The 22,253-nt window shown below is 51.0% G+C and overlaps 1 protein-coding gene across 1 annotated transcript; it reads right to left on the bottom strand.

Moving 5' to 3' along the window:
• Positions 1 to 2,672: 2,672 nt before the first annotated feature.
• LOC131588204 (uncharacterized) lies at positions 2,673 to 21,182 on the bottom strand. Its single transcript, XM_058856849.1, has 5 exons — positions 21,110 to 21,182; positions 20,336 to 20,483; positions 18,398 to 18,485; positions 17,843 to 17,953; positions 2,673 to 6,609 (listed from the first exon to the last, which is right to left on the bottom strand). The coding sequence occupies exons 1-5, from the start codon at positions 21,180 to 21,182 to the stop codon at positions 6,391 to 6,393; spliced, it is 639 nt and encodes a 212-aa protein (XP_058712832.1). The 3' UTR covers positions 2,673 to 6,390.
• Between the last annotated feature and the right edge of the window lie 1,071 nt (positions 21,183 to 22,253).

Raw genomic sequence — 22,253 nt, 5'->3', positions numbered from 1 at the left:
ACCCTCCTGGGCCTGGCCCACACCACTGCTGTCACCCCAAAGGCATGGCCAGGATGGCCCTTACAGCCCGTGGTACTCAGAGGGAGTGGTTGGACACCCTCAAAATCTCTCTGGAGAGCATCTCCCACCTATTTCATCCCCCTGAGAACGTTGCCTTGGCTCAGGCAGAAAATCCTCCGTGTCCTGTGCTGGGAGCAGCTTCCAGATGCTCAGGACAACTCTGCAGCAGACGTGGAGCTGCATCTCCTGCCGAACAAACCTTTTCCCCCAGGACCAAGCACATCCTGCTGCACCTTGGATCACCTGCCTTGAGTCACACTTGAGCTGGAACAAACCCCATTTCACAGCAGCAGTGCTGACCTTTCCAGTCCTCCCGGGGTTCAGGGGCACCCCCTGCCTGCTGTCACACCCCTGTGGTGGCTGTCACACCCCTGCCGTGGCTGTCACACCCCTGTGGTGGCACACACGACTTTGGTCACACTTTAGCAGGCGCTAAAGGGAGGCAGGGGTTAGAACCTGCCCCCAGCCAGGACAGAAATAATCCTGACCCCACAACTCTGCGCCGGGGAAGAACCCTGCCTCTGACTTAATGAACCGTAAATTCCAGCGTAATGAGTTTTATGCTGAGGAGAATAATTAATGTAATTAGCACTGATATGAAAATGATGGCACTCGAGCCTGGATTACAAGGGGGAGGGGAGGCTGGGGGTGGGAGGAAGCTTGGAGAAAGTTCATTCCATCCATGGTGCTGTTCCGCCAGAGGAGCAGGGCTGGATGCATTCTTGGCAGCCTGTAAAACCTCACCTCCCATCTGCCATAAAGGGGAAGAAAATAGAGCATGACAGTAGAGGAAAAAAAAAAAGATAGAGTTCAGCCTGCCCTGTTTGCAGCAGGGGATGGGAAATCTTCAGGGCAGCACTTTTCTTTGCTGGCCTTGAATTTGCAGCTCCCCTGCCCCACTCTGAGCATCCTCCACCCTCTGTGGGGCCTGTTTTTTTAATTTTAGGAGAAAGTCTATGGGTGATAAAAGAAATAGATTATAGAAAGTAAAGGTGATTAGATGGTAAAACAACAGCTTTTCATACTACATAAGAATCAATCGACTTATCCTATATAAGTGCTTTGATAGATTTGATATATTTATATATTGATATATTTAGTGCAGTCCAAGAGCTGTGTTTCAGTTTTATACATATGAATAGATCCATAAATTTCTACACAACCATAAAATGACCCAGCAGGAAGTTTTCTGTCCTGACCATGGCACTGATCAGACATTCAGCACTGGAGAAAGGGAGCACAAATCTCAGTGCTGACCCTGACAGCCACGAGGAAATAAGAAAGGAGCTGGGATGGATGTGTTTCCCAGCACCTCTGTTGGAGTGGGCAGCTTTCACCTGTGCAAGGTGTTTCTGGTGCCACACTGGGTGTTTGTGTGACTTTTCAGCTCACAGGGACCACGTTTAGGTGGGCATTGTCTGGGCAAATGTTTTATAAACTGCCATGCAGGAGGTAAATCCAGATTCTTTTCCCCTTTCTGGGAAGTAACCACAGTCCTGGGTGGAGATGGCAGGATCCAGAAATACAGGATGAACCTGTCTTTGTGCAGACTGAGGAGGGCATTGCCAGCCCTCTGCTCCTGTGTGATATCCTGGCCCTGAGGAGAATTGTCTCTCCCCTCGATATTTCTGAGAAACAGCCCAGAGAAACACTGGAGTTCTCAGCACAATTGTGTCAGCTGCTCTCGCACGACCCAAGAAACCCTTCCCAGTAATAACCAGCTTTGGCTGCTGCTGCTGCAGGTGCATTCAGACCCTCCACCCTCCCTCCAGGAACCCCCCTGCCCCATCCCTCTGTCCCAAATCTGTGGCTAAATTTTTCCAAAAGGCTTTTATCCAGAGGCAGAGGCTCCATCCTTGTGCAGTGCAGCTTTGCTGTTAAGGAATATCCTGTGGCTTTTTGATTCTCAGGGTTAGTGCTAAAAAAATCCATCCAGAAATGGTTTATTGGTCAATTGTGCCTGATGGGAAACCTCCTGAGGAAGTTCTGAGTGTTCAGCTGGCCTGGGCTCACACCCTGTTCCCCCAGCAGCGCAGGTTCAGTGTCTCCCTGCCTCTGGAACCAGGATTGAGTGCCTGCACAAGGAAATCAGGCCACTGGCATCAGAAGTGGGCTGGAGAGGAGGAGGAGGAACCCCCCTTTTCTTTCCCTAAATAGCTGCTGGCCCCGAGGACTGGCTGTTTGTGACTGATTCTGTCCCACCCACGTGCAGGGGGAGGCTGGAGGAGGATTCCCAAAGTGAAGTGACACTGACATCTCTGGAGCACCGTAATTGCTCTGGGGGCAGAGCTGGGGCAGGAAAGCGCAGCAGACATCGCCTTGGAGGTCACTGAACTCTGCTCCTCTGCTTACCTTTGAGTCCTGTGTCCCCTGGGCTGCAGGCAGGGAGGGATGCAATGGGGAAAGTGGATTATTCCAGTCCTGAGGAGCCTCTGGAACAGGCAGTAGCTCCCGGGAGAAGGCAGGAGTGCGTGTGGGTGTGCATTTTGGGGGGTGAAGTGCAAGGGATGAGGGATGTGGAGGACAGCTCAGCACGAAGGCAGCCCTGAGAGCAAGGCAGACATCAAACACCCCACACAGGTCCCACAGGCAGGACAGAAGTTGCTGTAACTCTTCAGCTCACTTTTATTTAAGTTCTGTGATCAGTCTTTTCCATCTGCAAGAGCTGTGGTGTCAGTGCCACCAACACATGGAACAGAACCCGTGACATTTCACCCTGGTAACAGGAAGAACAGCTCCATCTTAGAGGTCTTTTCAACCTAAATGACTCTCTATCCTATAACACCAGTTCCTCCCATGCACTGCCAGCCCACTGGATCCCACTCCACCAGTTTCCAGTTGGACTTGTTCAGCAATCTACGCCCAACAACGCTGCTGGATGGCTCAGTCTCCAGAGCAGGGATCTGTTAAAGTCAATTGGCACCATGTCAGCAGCAGAACACCTCCTCTTGACCCTGATTTCAGCACCTGCAAGCTCCCCCAGGCAAGGGCAGCCTTATGGTGGAGCAAAGTGAGGGTAAGTCCGTGGCAGCAGATGCAGGGAGGTTTGGAAAGAGCTGTTGGGTAAACGCTGGTAGGGAAAGGGAGTGAGGACTGAGCCCCAAGCCAGAACCATTTCCAAGCACAGATTTGTAAAACCACAAGTGGATTCACTATTTCTTACTTCAGGGTTTTCCTTCAGGGCTTCCCCCCTTTTCCTAGGGTGCAAAGGAATTTGGTGGTGTGTGGTGAGTCCCTCTTGCCATTTTTTTTGAGATCAGCCCAGCTCTTCAGGAGAGGCAGAGAGAACCAAGACATTCCTAGACTAAATACCTGTGCTGGCATAAGTCAAAATTCTGCTTTGAACTGAGGCTTCTCCTGCCTTTTACCTTTTCAAGGAGGATTGAAATCCTTTTGCTTTGCTGCAAGCCCAGTAAAACCCTTTGTGGCAGACTTCTGTGGGCAGCTCAGATTCAAAGCTGCACAAGGCAAGCAGAATTTCTCTGTAATGCTGCAGTTTGTATCCCTGCCTTCCCCTTCCTCATCAAAGGATCCTCGTCCCAGACATGGGCAGCAGAGAAAACCACCTGCAACGTGTTCTCTGCCTCCTCTGGCAAGCAATCATTTTGTCTGGCTTCTTTCCTCTTGTATCTGAAGACCATATTCCACTTCTCATTTAAATTCCTGGATCTGTCTGAAACCACATCAGGTGAATGCTCCAAATCAAACCACAGTACAGGCAGCGCTCTGCTATTCCAGGCATGCAAGGTAGGGAAGTTTGGAATGGATTTTTCCTTGCTTTTTCCTCATGGGCAGTGGTGCTGGGTTGATTCCAGGACATCAGAGACCCGTGGGGCTTCCAGCACCTCCTCACCTTTCCAAAGAGAGGGAGCAAAGGCAGATTTGGCAGATTCAGCATGGGGTGAATGTGGTGTCTGTGCCTTCAGTTCAGAGCACAGGCAGTTTCCAGCTCTGTGGTAAGCAGGAAGTACCCAAGGTGTGTTGGGGAGAAAACCAGAGAGAAAAACGCATTTTCTGAACCGAGACACGGAGCACTGGAGTCCTTTGGCGTGAGGGAATGACCGGCTGAATCCTCTGGAGACTGGCAGAGGAAATGTGAATACCAACGATTCCAGAAAGGTTTGCATCAGCCAGGGCTGGCAGGCTGGGATTGAAAAGCTGTGGGGAGTGCTCTAAGGCAGTGTCCTGGTGATACTCCCCTGATCCTTTGGGAACCAGGGTGCTCCATGCACCAGCACGTGGCAGAGCTGCTGCTGCCCATTCCAGCTTGGCCAAAAAATGCACCAAAAATTCCCCTTCATCCACTCCTCAGCCAGCCAGGCACCCCCAGCTCGCTCAGCTGATGCACCCACCTGTCAGTTATGAAAACACCTCTCCAGGTGCAGCAATTCCCCCCACAAACCTTGTCCTGGTGACCAGCCACCGTCCTGGCTCGAGCACAGAGTGGCAGCGTGCACTGGGGAAGGGCTGGGAAGAGCCAGGGCTGGTTTTTTGCCATTCAGGGGGATCCATGCCCATGGTGCCATCCCCCACAGGGCTGTTCTGCCCCACTGAGCAGGGTACAGACTCCTCTGCCACATCCCCGTGGGTTTGTCAGCCTGCAGGGAGCCCACGATGGGGAGGAGGAGGGACAGGCAGGGTGAGGGGACGGGGACACAGCAGGGACAGAGAGCAAGCAGAGCTGCTGAGATCCAGATGGACAAAACCAAAGGGGTTCCTCAGTGAGGGAGGCTGGGCTGGGACATCTGTGTGGCCACAGCTCCTCTGGCAGGAGCTGGCACCTGCTGGCAGGTTCATTTCTCACCTGTACGAGCAGCACTGCCGGGTTTTGTGTGCATGGGCAGCAGGATAAGGGCGTGGTGCCCACCTCTCCCTCCCATGTGCCCTCAGCTCAAGCATCCTCACGTTTTCCAGAGGGATTTTAGTGTCTGCACAATGCCAAATTCCCAAAGTGAGCCAAAGGAAATGCCCTCTGGCCACAAAGCTTTATCCCCTTGTTCAGAACCATCCCAGCTGTCACCTCTTCCATGCCATGGGTGAAACAGATGGAAGTTATCCCTGAAACCAAGCTCTTAGGCAGGATGTTCATTCCTTGGCCTCCTCTTCCTCTTCTTTGCTTTTATATACATTGAAGTGTATATCGATATTTATATTTTTTCCTCTAATACAAGTGAACACAAATGTGATGTGGAGATAAATTCCCTTCTCTAAAATACTTTGTGGTCACAGGGATGCACACGTTTGGATTTACACACCCACAAACATTCCAATATCAAAAAAAGGTGTAGTCCCAAAACTAAGATGCTTTTATAAAAGTTAAAAGGCCAAATTCCTCTATTGGCTTTTATCCTTCTTTAAGAGCAAGGAGATTACCTGAAATCTTGATTTATTTTTTGTATTCTGCCTGAGTTAATTTTAAAATTCCAATCAACAGATGTGAGGAAGAGAGGGGGGAAAAGCTCGTGGGGGGCCAGGTTAGGCTTTGAAAGGAAAATTAGAGAGAATGTTTTCCTTTATAATTATTTTCTCCTTTGGGTTTCAGGTTATCAGACCTGTTATTTAAAGGCTGCTTTCTCCAAATATGTTGACTCCAAAATATGTCCCCTTTAAAAGAGTCAATCCAAGAGATTGGGAGTGGGAGCAGGAAGGGAAAAGGACAGAAACAAACCGCCTAAACCAAGTCCTGATCTCTATTTTTGGGTTGGTTTTGAGCATCTTTCATTATAAGCATCTTATGATTTGGTTCAGCAATCTTGGCTGTTTAGCTCTTCACAAACGGGGATTTGCTGTCCCCACTTCCGAGGGGGAAAAGGAGCAGGGGGTGAAAAAAAAAAAAAAAAAAAAAGAAGAAGAAGAAGAAATAAAAATCCACAGCCTCAGATGTGAGCACTGGCTGTGCTGTAAAACCTCACACAAGCTGCAGCCAGGGCTGTGAATAATCCACACCCGGCCACCGCGGTGCAGAGAGTGCGGGAATCGACACGGGGGAGAACCGACGGACACTGGACTGGGTTGGGCACATCCCATCCACCACAGGGCAGCTGTCACCCACAGACACATGCACACACAGAGCCAGGAGCAGAAAAGAAAGATGCAGGTTCTGGAGAGGACGTGGGAGAAGGCAGAGTGTTCCCTTAAGCATTAGCAAGCCAGGCAGACACTTGGAACTAATCATGGCAATTGCACCCGGATTTAAAAATCAATCAATAAAATGAGCGATGGCAAAGGGAGGAGGGGCTGAAAGGCCTTGGTTGTTGGGCAACAGGAGAGGTGAAAACCATGAGTTTCTTCCTTTTTTTTTTTTTTTTTTTTTTTTTCTGTGTTGACACTTTAAACATACTGTTCCTTAGGACAGATGTAAGGAGCCCGGGAGCCAGGAGGTGGGCAGCAGAAGGAGATGTCGGAATGGTGAGGATAAAGATCTTGTGGGAGGTCTGACAAGGGGGCATAGACATGAGGGATCTTCTCCAGATATCGATCTTCATGTGAGTAACAGCGGGTCAGGTAATCACTCGCATTCGATATCTCTGAGTGACACTTTCCAAAGTTCTGCAAGTAGAGACAAAAGTCAACGGGTGAAAACTCCGGGATCGTCGGCCAGAAAACACACACAGCTCTTCAGTTCCTTGCTGAGACACACAGAGAGCAAGCAGGATGGAATATTAACCAGTTTACCAAGCTCGCTGCTTCAGGAATTGGAAACCCAGGTGATAAATCCTCACACTGCAAAGTTTTTGTCTCACTCCCTGAAATACACAGATCGTTGATGAATATGTATGGATTGGGCACGGTTTGTCCCTTGTCTGTAAATTCTCTGCTCTCTGGACAAAACAAGCAGCCAGCCAAAGGAAGGGCAGTTTATTTTCACGCTTTCTAACTCCTTCCACAACTGAGTTGTGGAAAAGCAGCGCTTGAAGGCATCATTAATCTAAGCCACACCCGTGCTCTTCCGTTTAAAGGGCACATGTGTCCTACCGGGGGCTTGGAATGTAAAATAAGCTTATTTTGCCCGGTGTTTACGTGGCAGACAGGAGTGCTGGGCTTCACCTGTGTGAACAGTTCCCCGGGAAGCCTCGGGGCCGGGTCTGTGAGTCAAATCAACTACAGAGAACAAGAAAACCTCTCTGAAACCCGAGGCTGCTCTGTCCCTCCCGCGGTTTTCCTTCTGCCGGGAGTGTGTGGACGCTTTGCTCTCCTGGGCTTGAGGGAGCATCTCTCCCACAGCCCAGGCCTCCCAGAGGGTGGCAGCAGATGGGAAGGATTCCTCCCTGCTCCCAGAGCCTTTCCTGCTTTGGAAACCCAGCAGGATGGCCCAAGCAGGGTGGACATTTAGCCAGGATGTTTTAAAAAGCGACCTGCGCTCAGGGGCGCTCACCAGGAGAAAATTCCATCTCCAAGAGGGAGCAAACAGCGCTGGAAAATGCTTTGATGCTTGTGGTTTGAGCGGGGGCTGTTTGAAGGAACTTGCCCTTGAGTCCTTCTGTGTTCCCTTTCAAAATCCCAGGAACAGTCAGTTTAGTGGAAAGGACAAGGGTTTGACCCTCAGGAGAAAATGCCTGAAGGAACAGAGCAATCGGCTCAGCTCATCTGCTGCCAGCTCCTGGATGAATATTTCACCAGGATGCTTTTAAAAAAAAAAAATCCTATAGAAAACAAGGTGTCAACAATAATTTATTGATGGCTCAGACAGCTGGGAGAGGCACAAAGGCAATTTTGGGAACAGTCTGGCTGAGCCCAGGGAGGGAATGTTTGCCTGAGCCCCAGGAAAACAGCAGCAATGCTCAGGCCAAACTCATTTTCATTTCCCTTCCACTGGCAAAACTGTTTATCCTACAGATTAAACTTTTAAAAGTCAGTAGTGGAGTTGCTGTGCTGGGATCCTAAATTTGGGTGTGCCATTCCCACAGTTTTTGTCCACTTTAGGCTTTTAATTGCCAAGTGAAAATGTGGGTGAGTGCAGCATTAGAGCTCTTTAACTGGAGGAACCCAAGCCAGGGGCCATGAAAAAACCTCACTAACTCAACCTTAAATAAATATTTGCTGTTCTTCTGACAGCCCCAGCTGATAAAAAAAGAGATAAAAAGGGGGCTCCCAGATAGGGAAAATGGGATGTACAAAGTCCTCTCCTAATACAATCTACTCTCAAGAACTGTCACACTCAACAGAGCCCCTTTCCACACCTGCAAGGGGGAAAAAATCTGTATTTAGCTATGCTCTCCTCCTGCTTTGTAGAGATCATTAATTTTCTGGGTTAAGCTAACTTGAAAGGGAAGTTGTCTTAATTACAGAAATTTAGTGAGACAAAGCAGGCAAGGGGGTTTCTTGTAATTTGTTATCAATTAAGTGGGAGGGGAAGTTTATGTGCTTTTTGAGGACGCAAGAGAAAAGCAGAGGATTTTCCAGTGCTGTGAGCAGGTCTGGCAGGCAGAAAGGTCTCCTTGGAGAGATCCTCAGTTAACACAAGTGGAAGTTGAGCTGGGTGTGATCAGGTGGCAACAAAAGGGGCTGTAAGACACTCTTTTATGGTCTGTCTGTGACAATATACTGGGTCAGGAAAGCGTTTTTCTTCCTGCTTATCTCCCAGTTAATGTGGCCACCAGACAGGTGCCCACAAAACATTGCCAAAGACACCAAGTGCAGCTCTGTCAGCACTTCTGTTTGCACAGGTGAGTGCAAACAAATCCTCCTTTTCTTGCTGGCCCCTGTTTTGTGCTCCTCATAGGCAGGGCAGGGGAGCTGGAGAATGTCAGGGCCAAAGGAAGAGAATTCCCTGTCTCCTTTTACCTTTCCTCAGCACCTGAACTGAGTTGCTTTGCTCCTGCTTTGTTCCCTGAACTCATTTGTAGAGCGGCAAAAGGGAGGAGAACAAAACCAGCCTGGTGTTTTTTAACATATTTAGCAGCCGGTGCCCTTTGACTTCCTTCCCCAGTCCCACTGTGACTTTTCCCCAATCCAATTTATCTTTAACGAAGTTTGAAATTAAATTAGGGATAATGAACTAATTAAATTGAACTGGCACACGATTCCACCACCTTCCCCCACCTGACTTCTCCCACTTGCCTTTGTCTCCAGCATGCCTCCATGCAATTCCTCATTATCTGGGTTACATCCTCCCCTCTCAGTTTTATTTCCAAGAGCTTGATTAAAGGGGATGTCAGCAATCTATCCATTTCAGACAGCCTGGCAGATTACCTTTAAACAGGCTTTATTTGATTGAATTAGGGAGCTTTCATTTCTGCCATGACTTTAACTCAACCCTTCTCCATCCCTCCATTCCCAATTCCATCTTTTCTTCTATTTGCAGAACATCTCTTTGGGTAGCAGGAGGTGTGAGGCAGCTGACCATGTCTTGTACTTTTAATCATCTTGGAATAATGAGTTCTTACTGGTCTGAAAGTGAAAAACTCCTTCTCAGTGACCTGAGGATTTCTTTCCCATAGTTTTTGGGAAATCTGAAGATTTTACAGGTGGGAGTTGGACGGGTAATAGTTTTCTCTGCTTGGCCAAACTCATGGCAAACACATTTTTGCACTTATGGAATGTGTTCACCTGTGTTTTCCTGGCTGGGAAAAACCCCCTGTTGCTCAAAACTCCTGAAATTTTGGGCTGCTGCTACCCTGTTTGTTTTCAATTTTGGGCTGCAGCACAGGCTGATGGCCAGGAAGAAGCAGCTCTGTTGAGTGCCAGCATGACAAAGCCACTGTCACGCTGTGACCAGCCAGGGCAGAGGGTGTTGGGAGACAGAAAATACACCGGGAGCCAAAAGAAGTATTTCCTCCTGGTGTTGGGAGCCTCACATCCTCTCCTCCCCCGGGTCTGAACTCCCTGCTCGGGTATTCCAGCTGTTTTTCCACTTCCTGCTGTGTTTGATGCTTTATCTGTGAGGGAGCTCTTGGATAATCCCTGTCCTGAGTAAAGAACAAGCACTGATGTGTCAGGGATGAGCAGGAACCTGTGGTCCTGAGCTTGGGCTTCTGTGAGGACAAAACTGAGGGCAAGTGGGACAGAGGGACTCGCCCCTGGGTTCAGGAAATAAAAAGATTGAGCTGAAATTCCCAAAATCCAGAGCAAGGACCTATGGTGAGGGATGCATTCAGACACATGCAAGTATTACTTATGCAGAAAACTTGCTCAGAACATCGCATTCCTTCTCACAGCATGCTTTTCTCTTCCCCTGCTGCCTCTGGTACGTACCTGGACGGTGTTCCTACAGCACCTCACTCCATCAATCATCCCAAACATTTTCCTCCTTGCTGTTCCTCTCCCAAATCCTCCTCTCCACCCTTTTGGAGTCAAGGCAGAGCTGATATCCTCATTTAAAAATGGGAAACTAATGAGGAACCACCTCTTTTATTTCTCCTGTAATTTGGAAATGGGAATCTGAACCCTGGTCACTGATTTGTTGTGTTCTTGATCCGAGTCTGAAGGTTTCCAGCTATTGCTGCAACAGGGACAAGAAATTCCCAAGCAAAACTGAGAGCCGGAGTGTGGGGAGATGAAGGGGGAGGAAATAATTAAAAAAGCATAAAAAAAAATTAAATTGCCCTGATCTGTGGTGTGTCTTAGCAGGGAGATTACACCTTCAAAGCGCCATATGACTGGCTTTATTTTTACTTCAGAGAGACTGGGAGGATTTCCAAATTTGGATTTGGAGGATTACTGTCCTTTTGCTGACAATAAAATTCCCCACCCTGGGGAGGACGAGGAGAGACCTCCCAAGATGGATTAGGGAGCTCTTGCCTTGTTTGGAACAGTGGGAGCAGCCCAGGAATCTGTTGGGAATGGGAGGTGAAGACACGAGGGAGATTGGTGGTTTCAACCACCCTTTCCTCAGGGCTGGAATTCTCATCCCAGAGAGGATGCAGGAGGCTGGAAGTTGCTGGGACTCCAGTGACAAACAGCCCCCCACAAGCAAATGGAGAAAAGGAAAAACCAAACCCATCCAAAACTTACTGTCCACTCTCGCTCGTTACGTCTACGAAGACCTTGATCCTCATTCTGGGAGCAGGAGTGGGTGAGACACCGCAAGAGAGAGAGGTTACGGATCTGCTCCGGCCCGGGGCTGCTGCAGACACTCACCTAGGAGGGCTCTGCTACGGCAGGGGAGCTACAGGGCTGCTTCCAGCACGGGAAAACCAGGGAGCACAGGGATAGAGGCAAACCAGAGCAGCCCCCTGCACACCTCGGCCCCAGGTGTGTGTGCTGCACCCTCACCCACAGAGCTCCTCATCCCAGGGAGGCACTAAACAGGATTGCCCAGGGGGGCTTCACCAAAATGCCATTTTCCTCCTGCTTATCCTCCTTTCCTTCCTTCCCAATGCTCCAATGTCCTTCATCTTCTCCAAGCTGTCCCTTTCTGTCCCCAAGCTGCCGCTTCTCTTGAGCCTCCTCTGATCTACCTGGGGTGACCAGGAGGGATTCAAGGACCTGCAAAGCACCTCTCCATTTGCTCTCTGCCTTTTCTTCTCTCCCTTCCCTCTCTCTAAACCCACAGGTCCTCCCTGCTGCTGGAAAGGCAGCAAAATAAAGGGGAAGGAGCAAGGCAGGACCTGGAGTCACCACAACCTCAGGAATACACAGGAGTGAGGGAGAGCTGGAGCCAAGGGGAGGGGCACCAGTGGCATTTCCTTGGCCCAAAACTCTTGGAATCATCCAGCAAAGGTGGGAAAGGAGAGATGTCTCCCTTCCAGGAACCTGGTGGCTTTAATAACTGAGAAAAAGCTGTGATTTATGAGGCAAAGGAACATAGGAAGAGCAGAAGTCACCCCAGTTTTAGTGTTTTTCCACTAAAAAATCACCATTCAAAGGGTTACTGGAGTTGTCCAGAACAACTGAGTCCAAATCACTCCCTGCCACAGCTTGAAAGAGTTTGAAAAAGTCAGGAGAACAGGGCTCAGTCTGTGTCTAGTTTTGAGAAGGAGAACACCAAGGCAAATAATCTCTCCCTCTCTCCCAAGCATCCAAACTTGCCACCTGCCCCAGCCTCACACCACGCCAGCCCTGTCATTGTCACATGCACAGTCCCTGTCTGCCTGTCTCTTATCCACGGAGTCTTTCAGCTGCAGGAACCTTTAGGTGTTCCCATATTCTCTCACATCCTCTCCCACCTTGTTCTTTCACACATGCACATATGCTCCATCTTCTCTAGAGTTACTTCCACATGCACACAAAGCCCTTCTCTTTTTTTTTTTTTAATTTTTCCTTTCAATCATTCCCTTTTCCTTTCCCTCCCCTCCTTGTCCTGGCCTGGAAAAGCCCTCTTAGCATCTCTGACTTCCGATTCCTCACAGGTGCTGCAGAAATTCCCTGAACCGGAGCGGGAACTCCAGACCCACCTGGAGCAGGGGGGACAAACCCCTGCTCTGCCACGAAGCCATGAACCCTCTCCCCTCTCCCACATGCCTGGCTGCAGGAAGCAAAGGGAAACACAGCAAAAAGAGCATGCAGAGAGGCAAGGCAAGGCGAAAGCATTCTGGGCAGCACCCCCAAAAACCAGGGCAGCGGAGAGACAGAGAGAGAGCAGGCAGGGAGGGACAGACGGGACGCAGAGGGAGCGCTGCACAGGGAGGGAGGGATCCAGGGAGGGGAGAGCGGTGCCTTTGAGGGGTGCAGTGAGGAGGAAGGCAGAGTGCCATGTGTACCTTGAGGCCAGAATCTGAGGGGAAAGGGCCTAGAGTGACATGCGCTAGCGTAAGTTGGGCTGGATGGTTGCATACTCGACTAGGTCTCCGCCAGCATGGATGGAGGTCCGAGGGCTGGGTGACGCGGCCAGAGCCGACGTGTCCAGCTCTGCATACTGGACATCACAGTCCTTGTTGCCAGGGTTCTGGAGAGAAGAGAGCAGCAAGGCGGTGGGGGACACGAGGGAGGAGTCGGGAGGAGGTGGGGAGTGAGGACAGAGGGTCCGTGCAGATGGTGAGAGGTGAGACAGGACACGGAGGGGGGGTGTGAAGGGGAAGAAAGAAGAAAAGGGTGAGGAGGGAGGGGAGGAGGAAGAAAAAACAGTTAAAAAAGAGGGAGGTAGGGAGGTAATGAATAATCAGTCAGGTAGAATCCCAAATCAAAGCAAAAGTCCCAAAGGCGCTGCTCCCCCAAATGCAGAGCTGAGTGACCCAGTACTCCCCGCCACTGCCCCTTCCACTGGGGCTGCTCCCAGCAGCATCTCACTGCTCTGATCTTCCACTGAACCCCTCTGGGAGCAGCACTTTCCTTAGCTGGGGCTGGATCAGTGCATTCAATCCTTATTGTGCACTTGAGCTGACTGTTTTAACCCAAGAACTTGGGATTCTTTGCAAACTCAGGTTTTTGGGGAACATGAGTGAAAATCATTGGTTTGAAATTTGGGAAGGAAATACCCAGAGGGAATGGCTTTAATGCCAACACTCCAAAGGCATGGCCACAGGGGAATGACACTGCTTGGCCACCACTGCTGCTCTGCCCCAGTGTGGGGACTGTGGAGTTCTGAAGTGCCTCGTTTAACACAAGGCTTGGCTGCACAGCTTGGCACTGCAGATTAACTCTGCAGCACGATTTTGTCATTGTGGCACGGTCTAAGAGATGCTAAAAGCATCCTCCTTTGGCATGGAAATATTTATGGGTATTTCTCCACTAAGCAGGCTTATCAGCAAGGGCTGCATGAATGGAATATTATCCAATTTGTCTGATCATTCCTACCCAGACATCTTTCATGCAGATAATAATGGGAGAAGCCTGGAAGGCAGGATAGCCCCCAGAGCTTGTGGCTCAGTGGGGAATGTGGATCACCAGCAGGAGCCTTGGTGCCAGCAACCACTGTGTGAGGGGGATCCTGATTTCTTGCCCCGTGGAGTTCCTTTAATCCTCACTTTTGGGGCTGGTTTCAGTGCCAGCATTAGCCAGGCATCTGCAGAGCCTCCCTGAGAGGAGAGAGTTGTCTCTTCCAAACAAAACAGCTTCCAGTCTCTGTCTATCCCCTTTCCAAAATGGCTGCACTGCGTGGCGATGGTGCAAAAGGTGTTTAATTTGGAAGTGCTCCTCTCTTCTCTGTTTGGAAGTGTCCTCAGCCACCGACCAGCTGTGGCTGAGCCATTTTCAGGAGTTGATAGCCCTGTAATGAGCTGGTTGAGTGCCTGTTGCTGGAAGGGGCTGTTCACTCAGTGATTATCTCTGCCTGCTGCGCTGGCCTGTGCCAGGGCTTGGCTCCCTGATCCTGCCCCTCGGCCACAGGGATGAGGGGAATGACGGGGAACGGGGCTGCAGCAGCAATTCCAGTGCTCAGCAAAGCTGGAGGCTGGAGGAGCAGAGGGCTGTAGGTCACCTCTGTCCTGCCCTCGGTGGCCAGATGGCAGTGGCGAGTTGTTGGCATGAAAGCTGCACATCCTACGGAGCCTCTGCTTCGTGTCTGGACCCAGAGTTTGGACATTTCGGAAAATTAGCCATGCCAGCTCCAATCTCAGACCTAAATCTAGGCCTTGCAGAGCTCTTTCCCCCTGAATTTTGTGTCTCAGTACGTCCCCTACCCCTGGAGGAAGCCAGACTAAGTTTTACCTCCTTATTCCTATTCTGTCTACTTTGCCTCACTCCTCTCCTGCTTCCTTCCCACAGGAGGTGTTTTCTCCATGGATTTCCCTTGCTTTCTCCCACTCCTGGGCTCTCTCCTGCTCCTTGCTGCCTGTTTGGAGCAGAATTTATTACAATATCAATAATGTGCTTTGTATACAAGGCCCAGCACTGCCTCACGCAAGCGCTCGGTGTAAATCATCACCATCGGCACCCCGGTAATTGCCCTGCAAACCCAGAGAAATTATTTTGCTGTCTGCAGCAATGAAACTTCCCCTTCTACCTGTGCAAATGGGCCCTGCTGACACGGACACTAATCACAGCTCTGCTCCTACACCCGCTCCTGCCTCCACCTCTCTCTGGCTCCTGCTGCCTCTCACACACACACGGAGCATCCACCTGACACAAAAGCACTGCCAGGGCACACCTGCCTTCACCCACACACCTGAAACACACTCTCCATCCCCTTCCTGCTTTGATATCCTCACTGTTACCCCAGAATTGCTCAGGGAGAAACACTGCAGGCAGCCCCACACCCCTACAGCCACCCCTGCAGCCTCAAGTGTCCACGCTGCTCTCCTTGGGCATTTCGGGGCTGTCAGCTCTGTGTTGGCTTTCCCACAGCCTGCAACACCTAAAAATACACATTTGAATGAAAATACATTCATTCATACTTCTGCTCCCTCCTGCAGGTATCCTGACCCTGCAGACATGCCCCAGCCTCTCCCCTTGTCCTGCTCCCCTGCCAGCACACGTCCCTGCACACCCTCTTGGAGGTTCCTCCTCCACCTGCCTCTTTTATTTTTTCCTGGCACCTCTCCCATTCCCCCCTCCCTCACTCTTTGCCATCTCTAATCGCTCCCTGACTCCCATTCTAGTGCTGTGAAATCGTCAACCCCAGGCAGTGGCTTTCATGCTGCCTCGTGATAAATCTGCTTTATCCCAAATTATGAGGTTTTGCACAATTCATTTAAAGCCGAATGCACCCGCCCCATTTTCCTGCTCCCTTCCACTCTCATCTTCTTCACTGCCCTCCCAAGCCAAATCTGCAGATGAAGTACAGGCAGAACAAGAATATCCTGCCTTTCTGCTGTGCCTTTCCCTCTCAAGGATCCCAGAACCCTGCAGCAGCCGCCTGCATCTGCATTTTGAGCATGGTGGGAGCAAGGCTGTGCCAAAGTGAAGCTGGCAGGGACCAGGGATGTGCTTCCCTCCTCATCCTCCAGCTGACCCAGCCCTCAGGTGAAGGATTGGGCAGGTCTTGCTCCATCCCATGGTGGTTTTGGCAAGCACTGCTGTTCCCTGAGGGTTCCCACTCCTCAGAATCCCACTGTGACATGAAAAGGAGGTTTCTGCAGTGCTTTAAAAGCGCAAAAATAAAGTGATGCAAGTCACTTTTCTCCCCTGCAGGGAGGAAGGCAAAGCTCGTTCCTTTGCAAAGCGTGGCCAGACAACACAACCCACCCCTGGCCTGGCTGTGGCAGCACGTCCTGCCTGTGTGATCTGGGAAAAATCCAGCACAATCAGCACAGCCAAGGACACCCTTCTCTCCCTTGCCAGTCCCAAACTCGAGCAGCCAGCTGCCTGCCCGAAGGATGCAGCGATTTCACAGGGGATGGGAGCAGGCTGCGTCCTGCTGCTGGGGCACAGAGCCAGAGCACGGCGCAGGTCCGTGCTGGCCGCGCCTGGAGCCGCTCCCAGGAGAGCTGAGCCGGGACAGGGAGCAGCCCCAGCTGTGCCAGGCCCCTGCCAAGAGCTGTGGCAGCAGCTGGAGTGCCCCAGACACCAGGTCCCTGCTGCAGAGCCGGTTCTCTGTGAGCCAGGGGAAATGAGAGCTCCACAGCCCATCACCTCCTGGCTGAATCCACGGCGAGGAGCAGCCGGTGCCAGGCGTGGGACATGGAAATGCATCTTCTCCGGCCAGGATTGAGAGCAGCAAACTCTGTTCCCATGGTTACGGAGCAGCAACCCATCAGGCCGCATCTCACATCACTAACTCTGCCACTTAATTAACTGACTGCTCGTTATTTCCCAAAATGAGCTCCTCCATCCTCTTGCTTGCCTGAAATTTAGCTTTCAGATGCTTTTCAAGCAGGGGTCTGGCTCCAACATCCTGTGTTTCATTTAAAACTCAGCAAGGATTAGGAAGAGCTGGGGACCAGCCCCAGGACTGAGGGAGGGCTCCAAGGGGAAGTTTTCCTTTAGGGATGAAGTAAATAGGATCACATCCACCTGGCTCGGCACAGAACTGTGGCTTTTGATTTCCAACGCCCTTGGTGTCTGCCTTGCTTCAGACTGTGCCAGCTAAAGGTCACTGGGCCCTGTCCTTCCATTATCTGCACAGGAACACACATGGCAGGGTCCCAGCGGGATGAACTGGGTTATAATTAGTGGTGTTCATAAAAAATTACTCCAGTCTGGGCTGATATTTGTACACCTATCTCCAGCCAGGGAGTTCACTCTGCTGAAACACCGGGCTGGCTCTGCAGTGCTCTGAACTCCTTGTGAGGAGGAGTCTGGGAGAGACCTGAAGGATTTACATTGGGATATCTTGTCTCCTGTGGATAAAAAACCAGAGCATCCCCAAGCCATGGGGTGAGGGAGGGAAAGGACGCTCTCCCAGGCCTGGGAGGAGGATGGTTTTCTGTTTTCTCATCAAAAACCCACTCTAAACTTACCTGTTTTCTGCTCCCTCTGCATCTAACATTTCCTCACTCCTCGCAAAGCAGCCTTTCCCATGTGACTGCCAGCATCTCCTCCTGACCCTTAAATCTCTCCCCGCTGCTGCTGCCTCACATTAACATCTCCCCATCTGAGGCTGCACAAATCCACACACCAGAAAAAAAAAAAAACCTAACAACAAAAAAAAGGGTTTAAAGAACTTGCTGTTGTCAACTGAGAGTCAAACGCTGGCACGCTCTGCCCTGCAGATAATTGCTTTGTGAAGCTCTCACTGCTGCTTCCCTCTGCTCAACAGGGAGGAGGTGAGGAGCGGCCAGGGTGGGGTAGGTGCAGGGCAGGTAGAGAATTTGGGGTGGGCAGGGCATTCTACCCATAAAGGCCCAGCTCTGGAGCCAACAGACAGCTGAATTAGGGTGAGATCAGAGTGTGGAGGCTGCTTTCCTCCAGGATGGGATAATCCCAGACTGTAAAGACTAAAAAAACTTGCTTTTTTAGGTCCTGTGTGCCGGGTGAGGCTGGGCTGAGGTGCCAGGCAGTGCCACTGTCACCCTGTGCCCCTTACCAGTTTGTCACTGTAGGGAGAGGGCTCAGGGGCTGCCATGTCGTAGTAGGGAGTCTGCAGAGGGAACTTCTGGATCTCCTCCTCGTGTTTCATGTTGTCCAAGTGAACAACCTGGAGTAGAGGGCAGAGAAGAGGGATGGGAAGAGCAAGGATTATCCTCTGGCACAGCTTGGGGCAAGCTCTGCCTCAGGTGACACCACAGCCAAACACCAACTCCTTCAGACTTCAATATCCACCAGAGGGACAGAGCAGAATCCAAATTACTGCTTTTAATTAGTGCCAGACTCTGGGAGTTCTGGGGGGAGAAGTCACAGGGTCATGGAATCATAGAGTCAGAACAGTTTGGGTTGGAAGAGACCTTAAAGACAATTTAATTTGAATCTCCCACCAGTCCAAGTTGCTCAGAGCCTCATCCAACCTTGAAAAATCCTTACTTTCTACTCCTCAAACTCAAGCCATGGACTTCTTTGCCCTTGCAACTGCCATTTCCCAAAATCCAGGCACTGTGGACACTGCTTGGAATCAGTTTTCCATGCCAGAGGCAGGAATTTTTACCTGGATGTCTTCTGGAGTCAGGTGGCTTTTCATGTCCTGTTTCCTCTTTGGTGGAGGGGCAGGTTTGTGGGATGGAGGGAGGTCAATCCTGCAGGGAAAGAAGAGGCTGCTGAGTAGAAAGCAGGAGAAAAAGCTCTGCTGCCTTGATATGCCCAAGGATTTGATTGTGTTTGTCACCAAGCTGCCAATACAATCACATAGATTATCCTCAGGAACTCCCCTCGTGCCCTTTGCCTCTCCCCAGTTATGATTGTTAATGGAAATAAACTCCCTGCTAGCATTCTGTCCCTACTCCAGGCAAATCCCCGTGTCAGATCCCGAGGCTGCAGCTGGGATACCTGCTGGGGAATGGCTGCAGATCCTCCCTTGGGAGGTGGTTTGTGTTTTGGCTGTGAGTTATCACTGTCACCACAAAGTGATAACGAGGTGATGCCCGGCAGCTCCTCTGGGATTGTAGCTCTGCCACGGCTTCCCAGGAGGAATTTGAATCCTCCTCATGGACGTGCTCTGCCAGGCAGGGACATTTATCCCTGACCCTTGCCAAGGATCAGCTTTTACCCCAGAGCACAGGGATTGGCAGCCACGATAATCCAGCCTAGAGACTGTCTCTGCACATTCTGTTCACATGCACAGATGTGTCTAATCCTTTTACAAAACTTATTAAAACTCTGATCCACTAATTAGCTGGCTCCCCCCCTCCCTTCTCTGGGTGCAGACTCCACCAGATCTGACGGAGATGAGCTCCTTCCCTTGGATTCCAGCGTGGGACCGGAATGTGCTGGTGGCAGGGAGGGCAGAACAGGTCCCCGGGGCTCTGTAAAACATTGACTTCATGGCTCTATAGAAAAGAAATGCTATTACCTTCGGGATCAGCCTCCACAATAGAGGCAGCACCTCTGCAGAGCTGGGCATGGTTGTTTTTCTATTCTCAGCTAAAGTGGCTCTTCCCTGAGCCTGGTGGAGGGCCATTGTGGGAAGTGGATTGTCAGAATGCATCTCGATCACAGGCCCGCTGCTGTTGATGCAATTTCACCTTGTGGTGCTGGGTTTTTTTGTTTGTGTGCCTTTCTGCCTCCCCTGCCGCTTCCCCCGCTCCTCTCCCCTGCCTCTCCTGCTATCCTCCAGTGCCCTCTCCCAAATGGGATTAAATGGAGCACAAAATGTGCCCAAGGTGTAATAACAATGAGGTGGGGTGGGTGAACATGAAAGCAACCTCTGGGTGCTGGCCTTTCCGTGCCTCCCTGGCGAGGTGGGAAGGGAGGGAGGGAGGGGGTGAAGAGCTGGTGACAAGATAGAGCTGTTCAGCAGAGCCCGGGGTAAATTCTCCTCAAGAGGTTCCTGCTGCTTAAAGTGACCTCCACACCACTCAGGTCCCTGCCTGGCATCCCTGCTGCCCTGTGCTGGGCAGAGCAGAGCAAGTCCCTGCCCCGTGGTGGCCTCTGTCCCTGCTGTTGACAGAGTTTATGTCACCCCTGGGTGCAAAACTGTGATGCTGGTGGATGTGAAGCCTTTCCAGACTCTTTGGGATGCATTCAAAGGTGCTCAGGGTCTGTCAGAAACCCCTCCCTGATGGCAGGATGTGACTCAGCCTCATTCAGGAGCCTGAAGCCATTGAGAAAGGAGGAGCAGGATCCTCTTTTACCCACAGAGGGGGACAGTGGCGCTGAGCCTGTGCCCCAAGGACGTGCCACAGCAAACCCAGCCCTTGGGGGAGCACCCCTGTGCTCCAGCTTCCACTTCAGGCTTGTGCTAAGAGCTCAGAAACAGCAGAGAGCAGGATGGGAAGCACCAGGAAGCCCCAAGAAAGGGAAGCAGATCAGAGGAACAAGCCAGAAACATCAGGTAAACATTTTGCCTCCAAGTTTTCCCGTTGTGCAGGTGGAGGGAGGGCCAGGGGCGCTGTCCCCCATCCCCAGTGGGGCTGATCCTGCTACTCACAGGTCGGTGTCGGTGTCGGAGCGGTTCTTCTGCTGCCGCCTGTAGACGATGATGACGGTGACGGCCACGCCGATGATGAAGACGGCGGCGATGACGCCTCCCACGATCCCAATGATGCCTCCAGGGGCACTCTGAGGTAGTGGCTTGTCTGCAACACACAGGGAAGCACAGGGGAGAGGGTTAAAACACCAGCAGTGCGGCTGGGGAGGCGCTGGTACCACCAGGAGAAAAGGTCAGGATGAATTCGGCAGCTTTCCCAGGTGTTCCTGTCCAGCAGCTCCATGAAGGGAGCCAGAAATTTGATTGAATATTGAATATCAAATATTGAATATTGAATATTCAGTATTCAATATTGAAATTCACTGCTCAGAGCTCAAGAGGAGCAGAAACTGTGGCCACAGCTGTGTCTCCAAGAATGAAACGCGCCCTCGCTCCGCTGTGCAGTTTCATCTCCAGGTGTTTATTCCTGGATCCGCTTTTCTGCCTTTGTTCAGGCCTCAAAGGAAGAAGGGTTTAGGGAATAGAAGTGCTTCCAGGCATTCATGTGGACCTGCTGCTTGATACTGTTGAAGAATTTTGAAAGCCTTCTGCTGGGCTTTGTCACAGCATCCTCCCTGAATTCCTGGTGCTGCTGGAATGTTCTTAAAACCAGCTAAAGGAGCAATGCTCAGTTGATTGAGGTGGAGCAGAGGTTTTTGCACCCCAAATCATTCCAAAAAAAAGGTGTCCTGACTGCAGGATTTAGGGGAAGGAGGGAGATAGACCCAGTCTTGCATTTCACCCCCTGCTCTGTGACCTGGGCCAGCTCCTTGGTGACAAACACGGGCCTCATCCAAAGGAAACCCATCCCGATGGGAAAGCGCTTTGAAACCTGCGATAAAAGGATTTAATTTGCTCTACCTTCCAACCTAATTAAACTTGAAAACTAGCTAATTGGTACTTTGTACTTACAACTCCGGCAGTGATGAAAGGAGGAGATAATTGGGATGGAGGAAGGAGGAGGAGGAGGAGGAAAAGATATTCAGGGGAGGGGGAAAACAGGGATGAGGGAACAAGGGGCTTTGTAGAATTTGTCTGTCACATCTAATTTTTGTACTTTTCTTAATGCCCTGGCTACTGGCTGCTCCTAGAGACCAGATGGGGCTAATGGATCTTATTCTGCAACAATTTTGGCTTTGGGTACCAGTATCTCCTCTAAACTACCCATCCCCAAGGCCTCGGAATTAGGCCCAATTTCCATGTGCAAAGTAATAAAAGGAAATGTATGTGGCTATAAAACATCTGCACACATTCCCAAACCACACAGGATGACAAATCCAGGACTTTTCAGGGTGAAAAATCTGCTTTTTCCTCCCACCTCACCTCCATGGATCCAGCATTTGCTTATCCTGAAACCCCCCGTGCCAGGTGCAGTCACAAAAGGGCTGCGCTGGATCATTTCCAAGAGAGTATTCCCAGCTCTCCCCTCCCAGCCAGCCTTCCCCAGCTCTCAGATTTGCTGCTGTCATCCAGGAGTGAACTGAGGTGTGCAAACATCTCCCTGGGAGCCCCTCCCTGCTCTGGTCGATCCCAAATTGCACAAAGCACTTGAGCTCCCAGCCCCACGCTGAGGAATTGCTCTGACACCGATGGCCCATTCCCTTTCCCACAAAACTCTGCTTTTCTCCTGCCTGACTTTGACACCCCGGAGCATCCCTGAGTCAGCATCCCACCTTCCCCCTGCCTTCCCCTGCTCCTGAATGAAGAGCTCCGAGCTGTGTGTCGTTGGTGGCAGGATGCTGCAGTCATCAGAACCCGCGGTGGCAGCCACTTCTCTTCCTCATCCCTCCTCCATAAGCCACAACACCTTGTAAATAATATTTGTGCCTCCAGACATCTCTCTCACAGCTGACATCTCGCCATCCAAACCATCCCCCCC

This window comes from Poecile atricapillus, chromosome 25 (genome assembly GCF_030490865.1).
Source record: "Poecile atricapillus isolate bPoeAtr1 chromosome 25, bPoeAtr1.hap1, whole genome shotgun sequence".
Taxonomy (NCBI): Eukaryota; Metazoa; Chordata; class Aves; order Passeriformes; family Paridae; genus Poecile; species Poecile atricapillus.
This window is presented reverse-complemented; position numbering and strand designations above follow the sequence as displayed.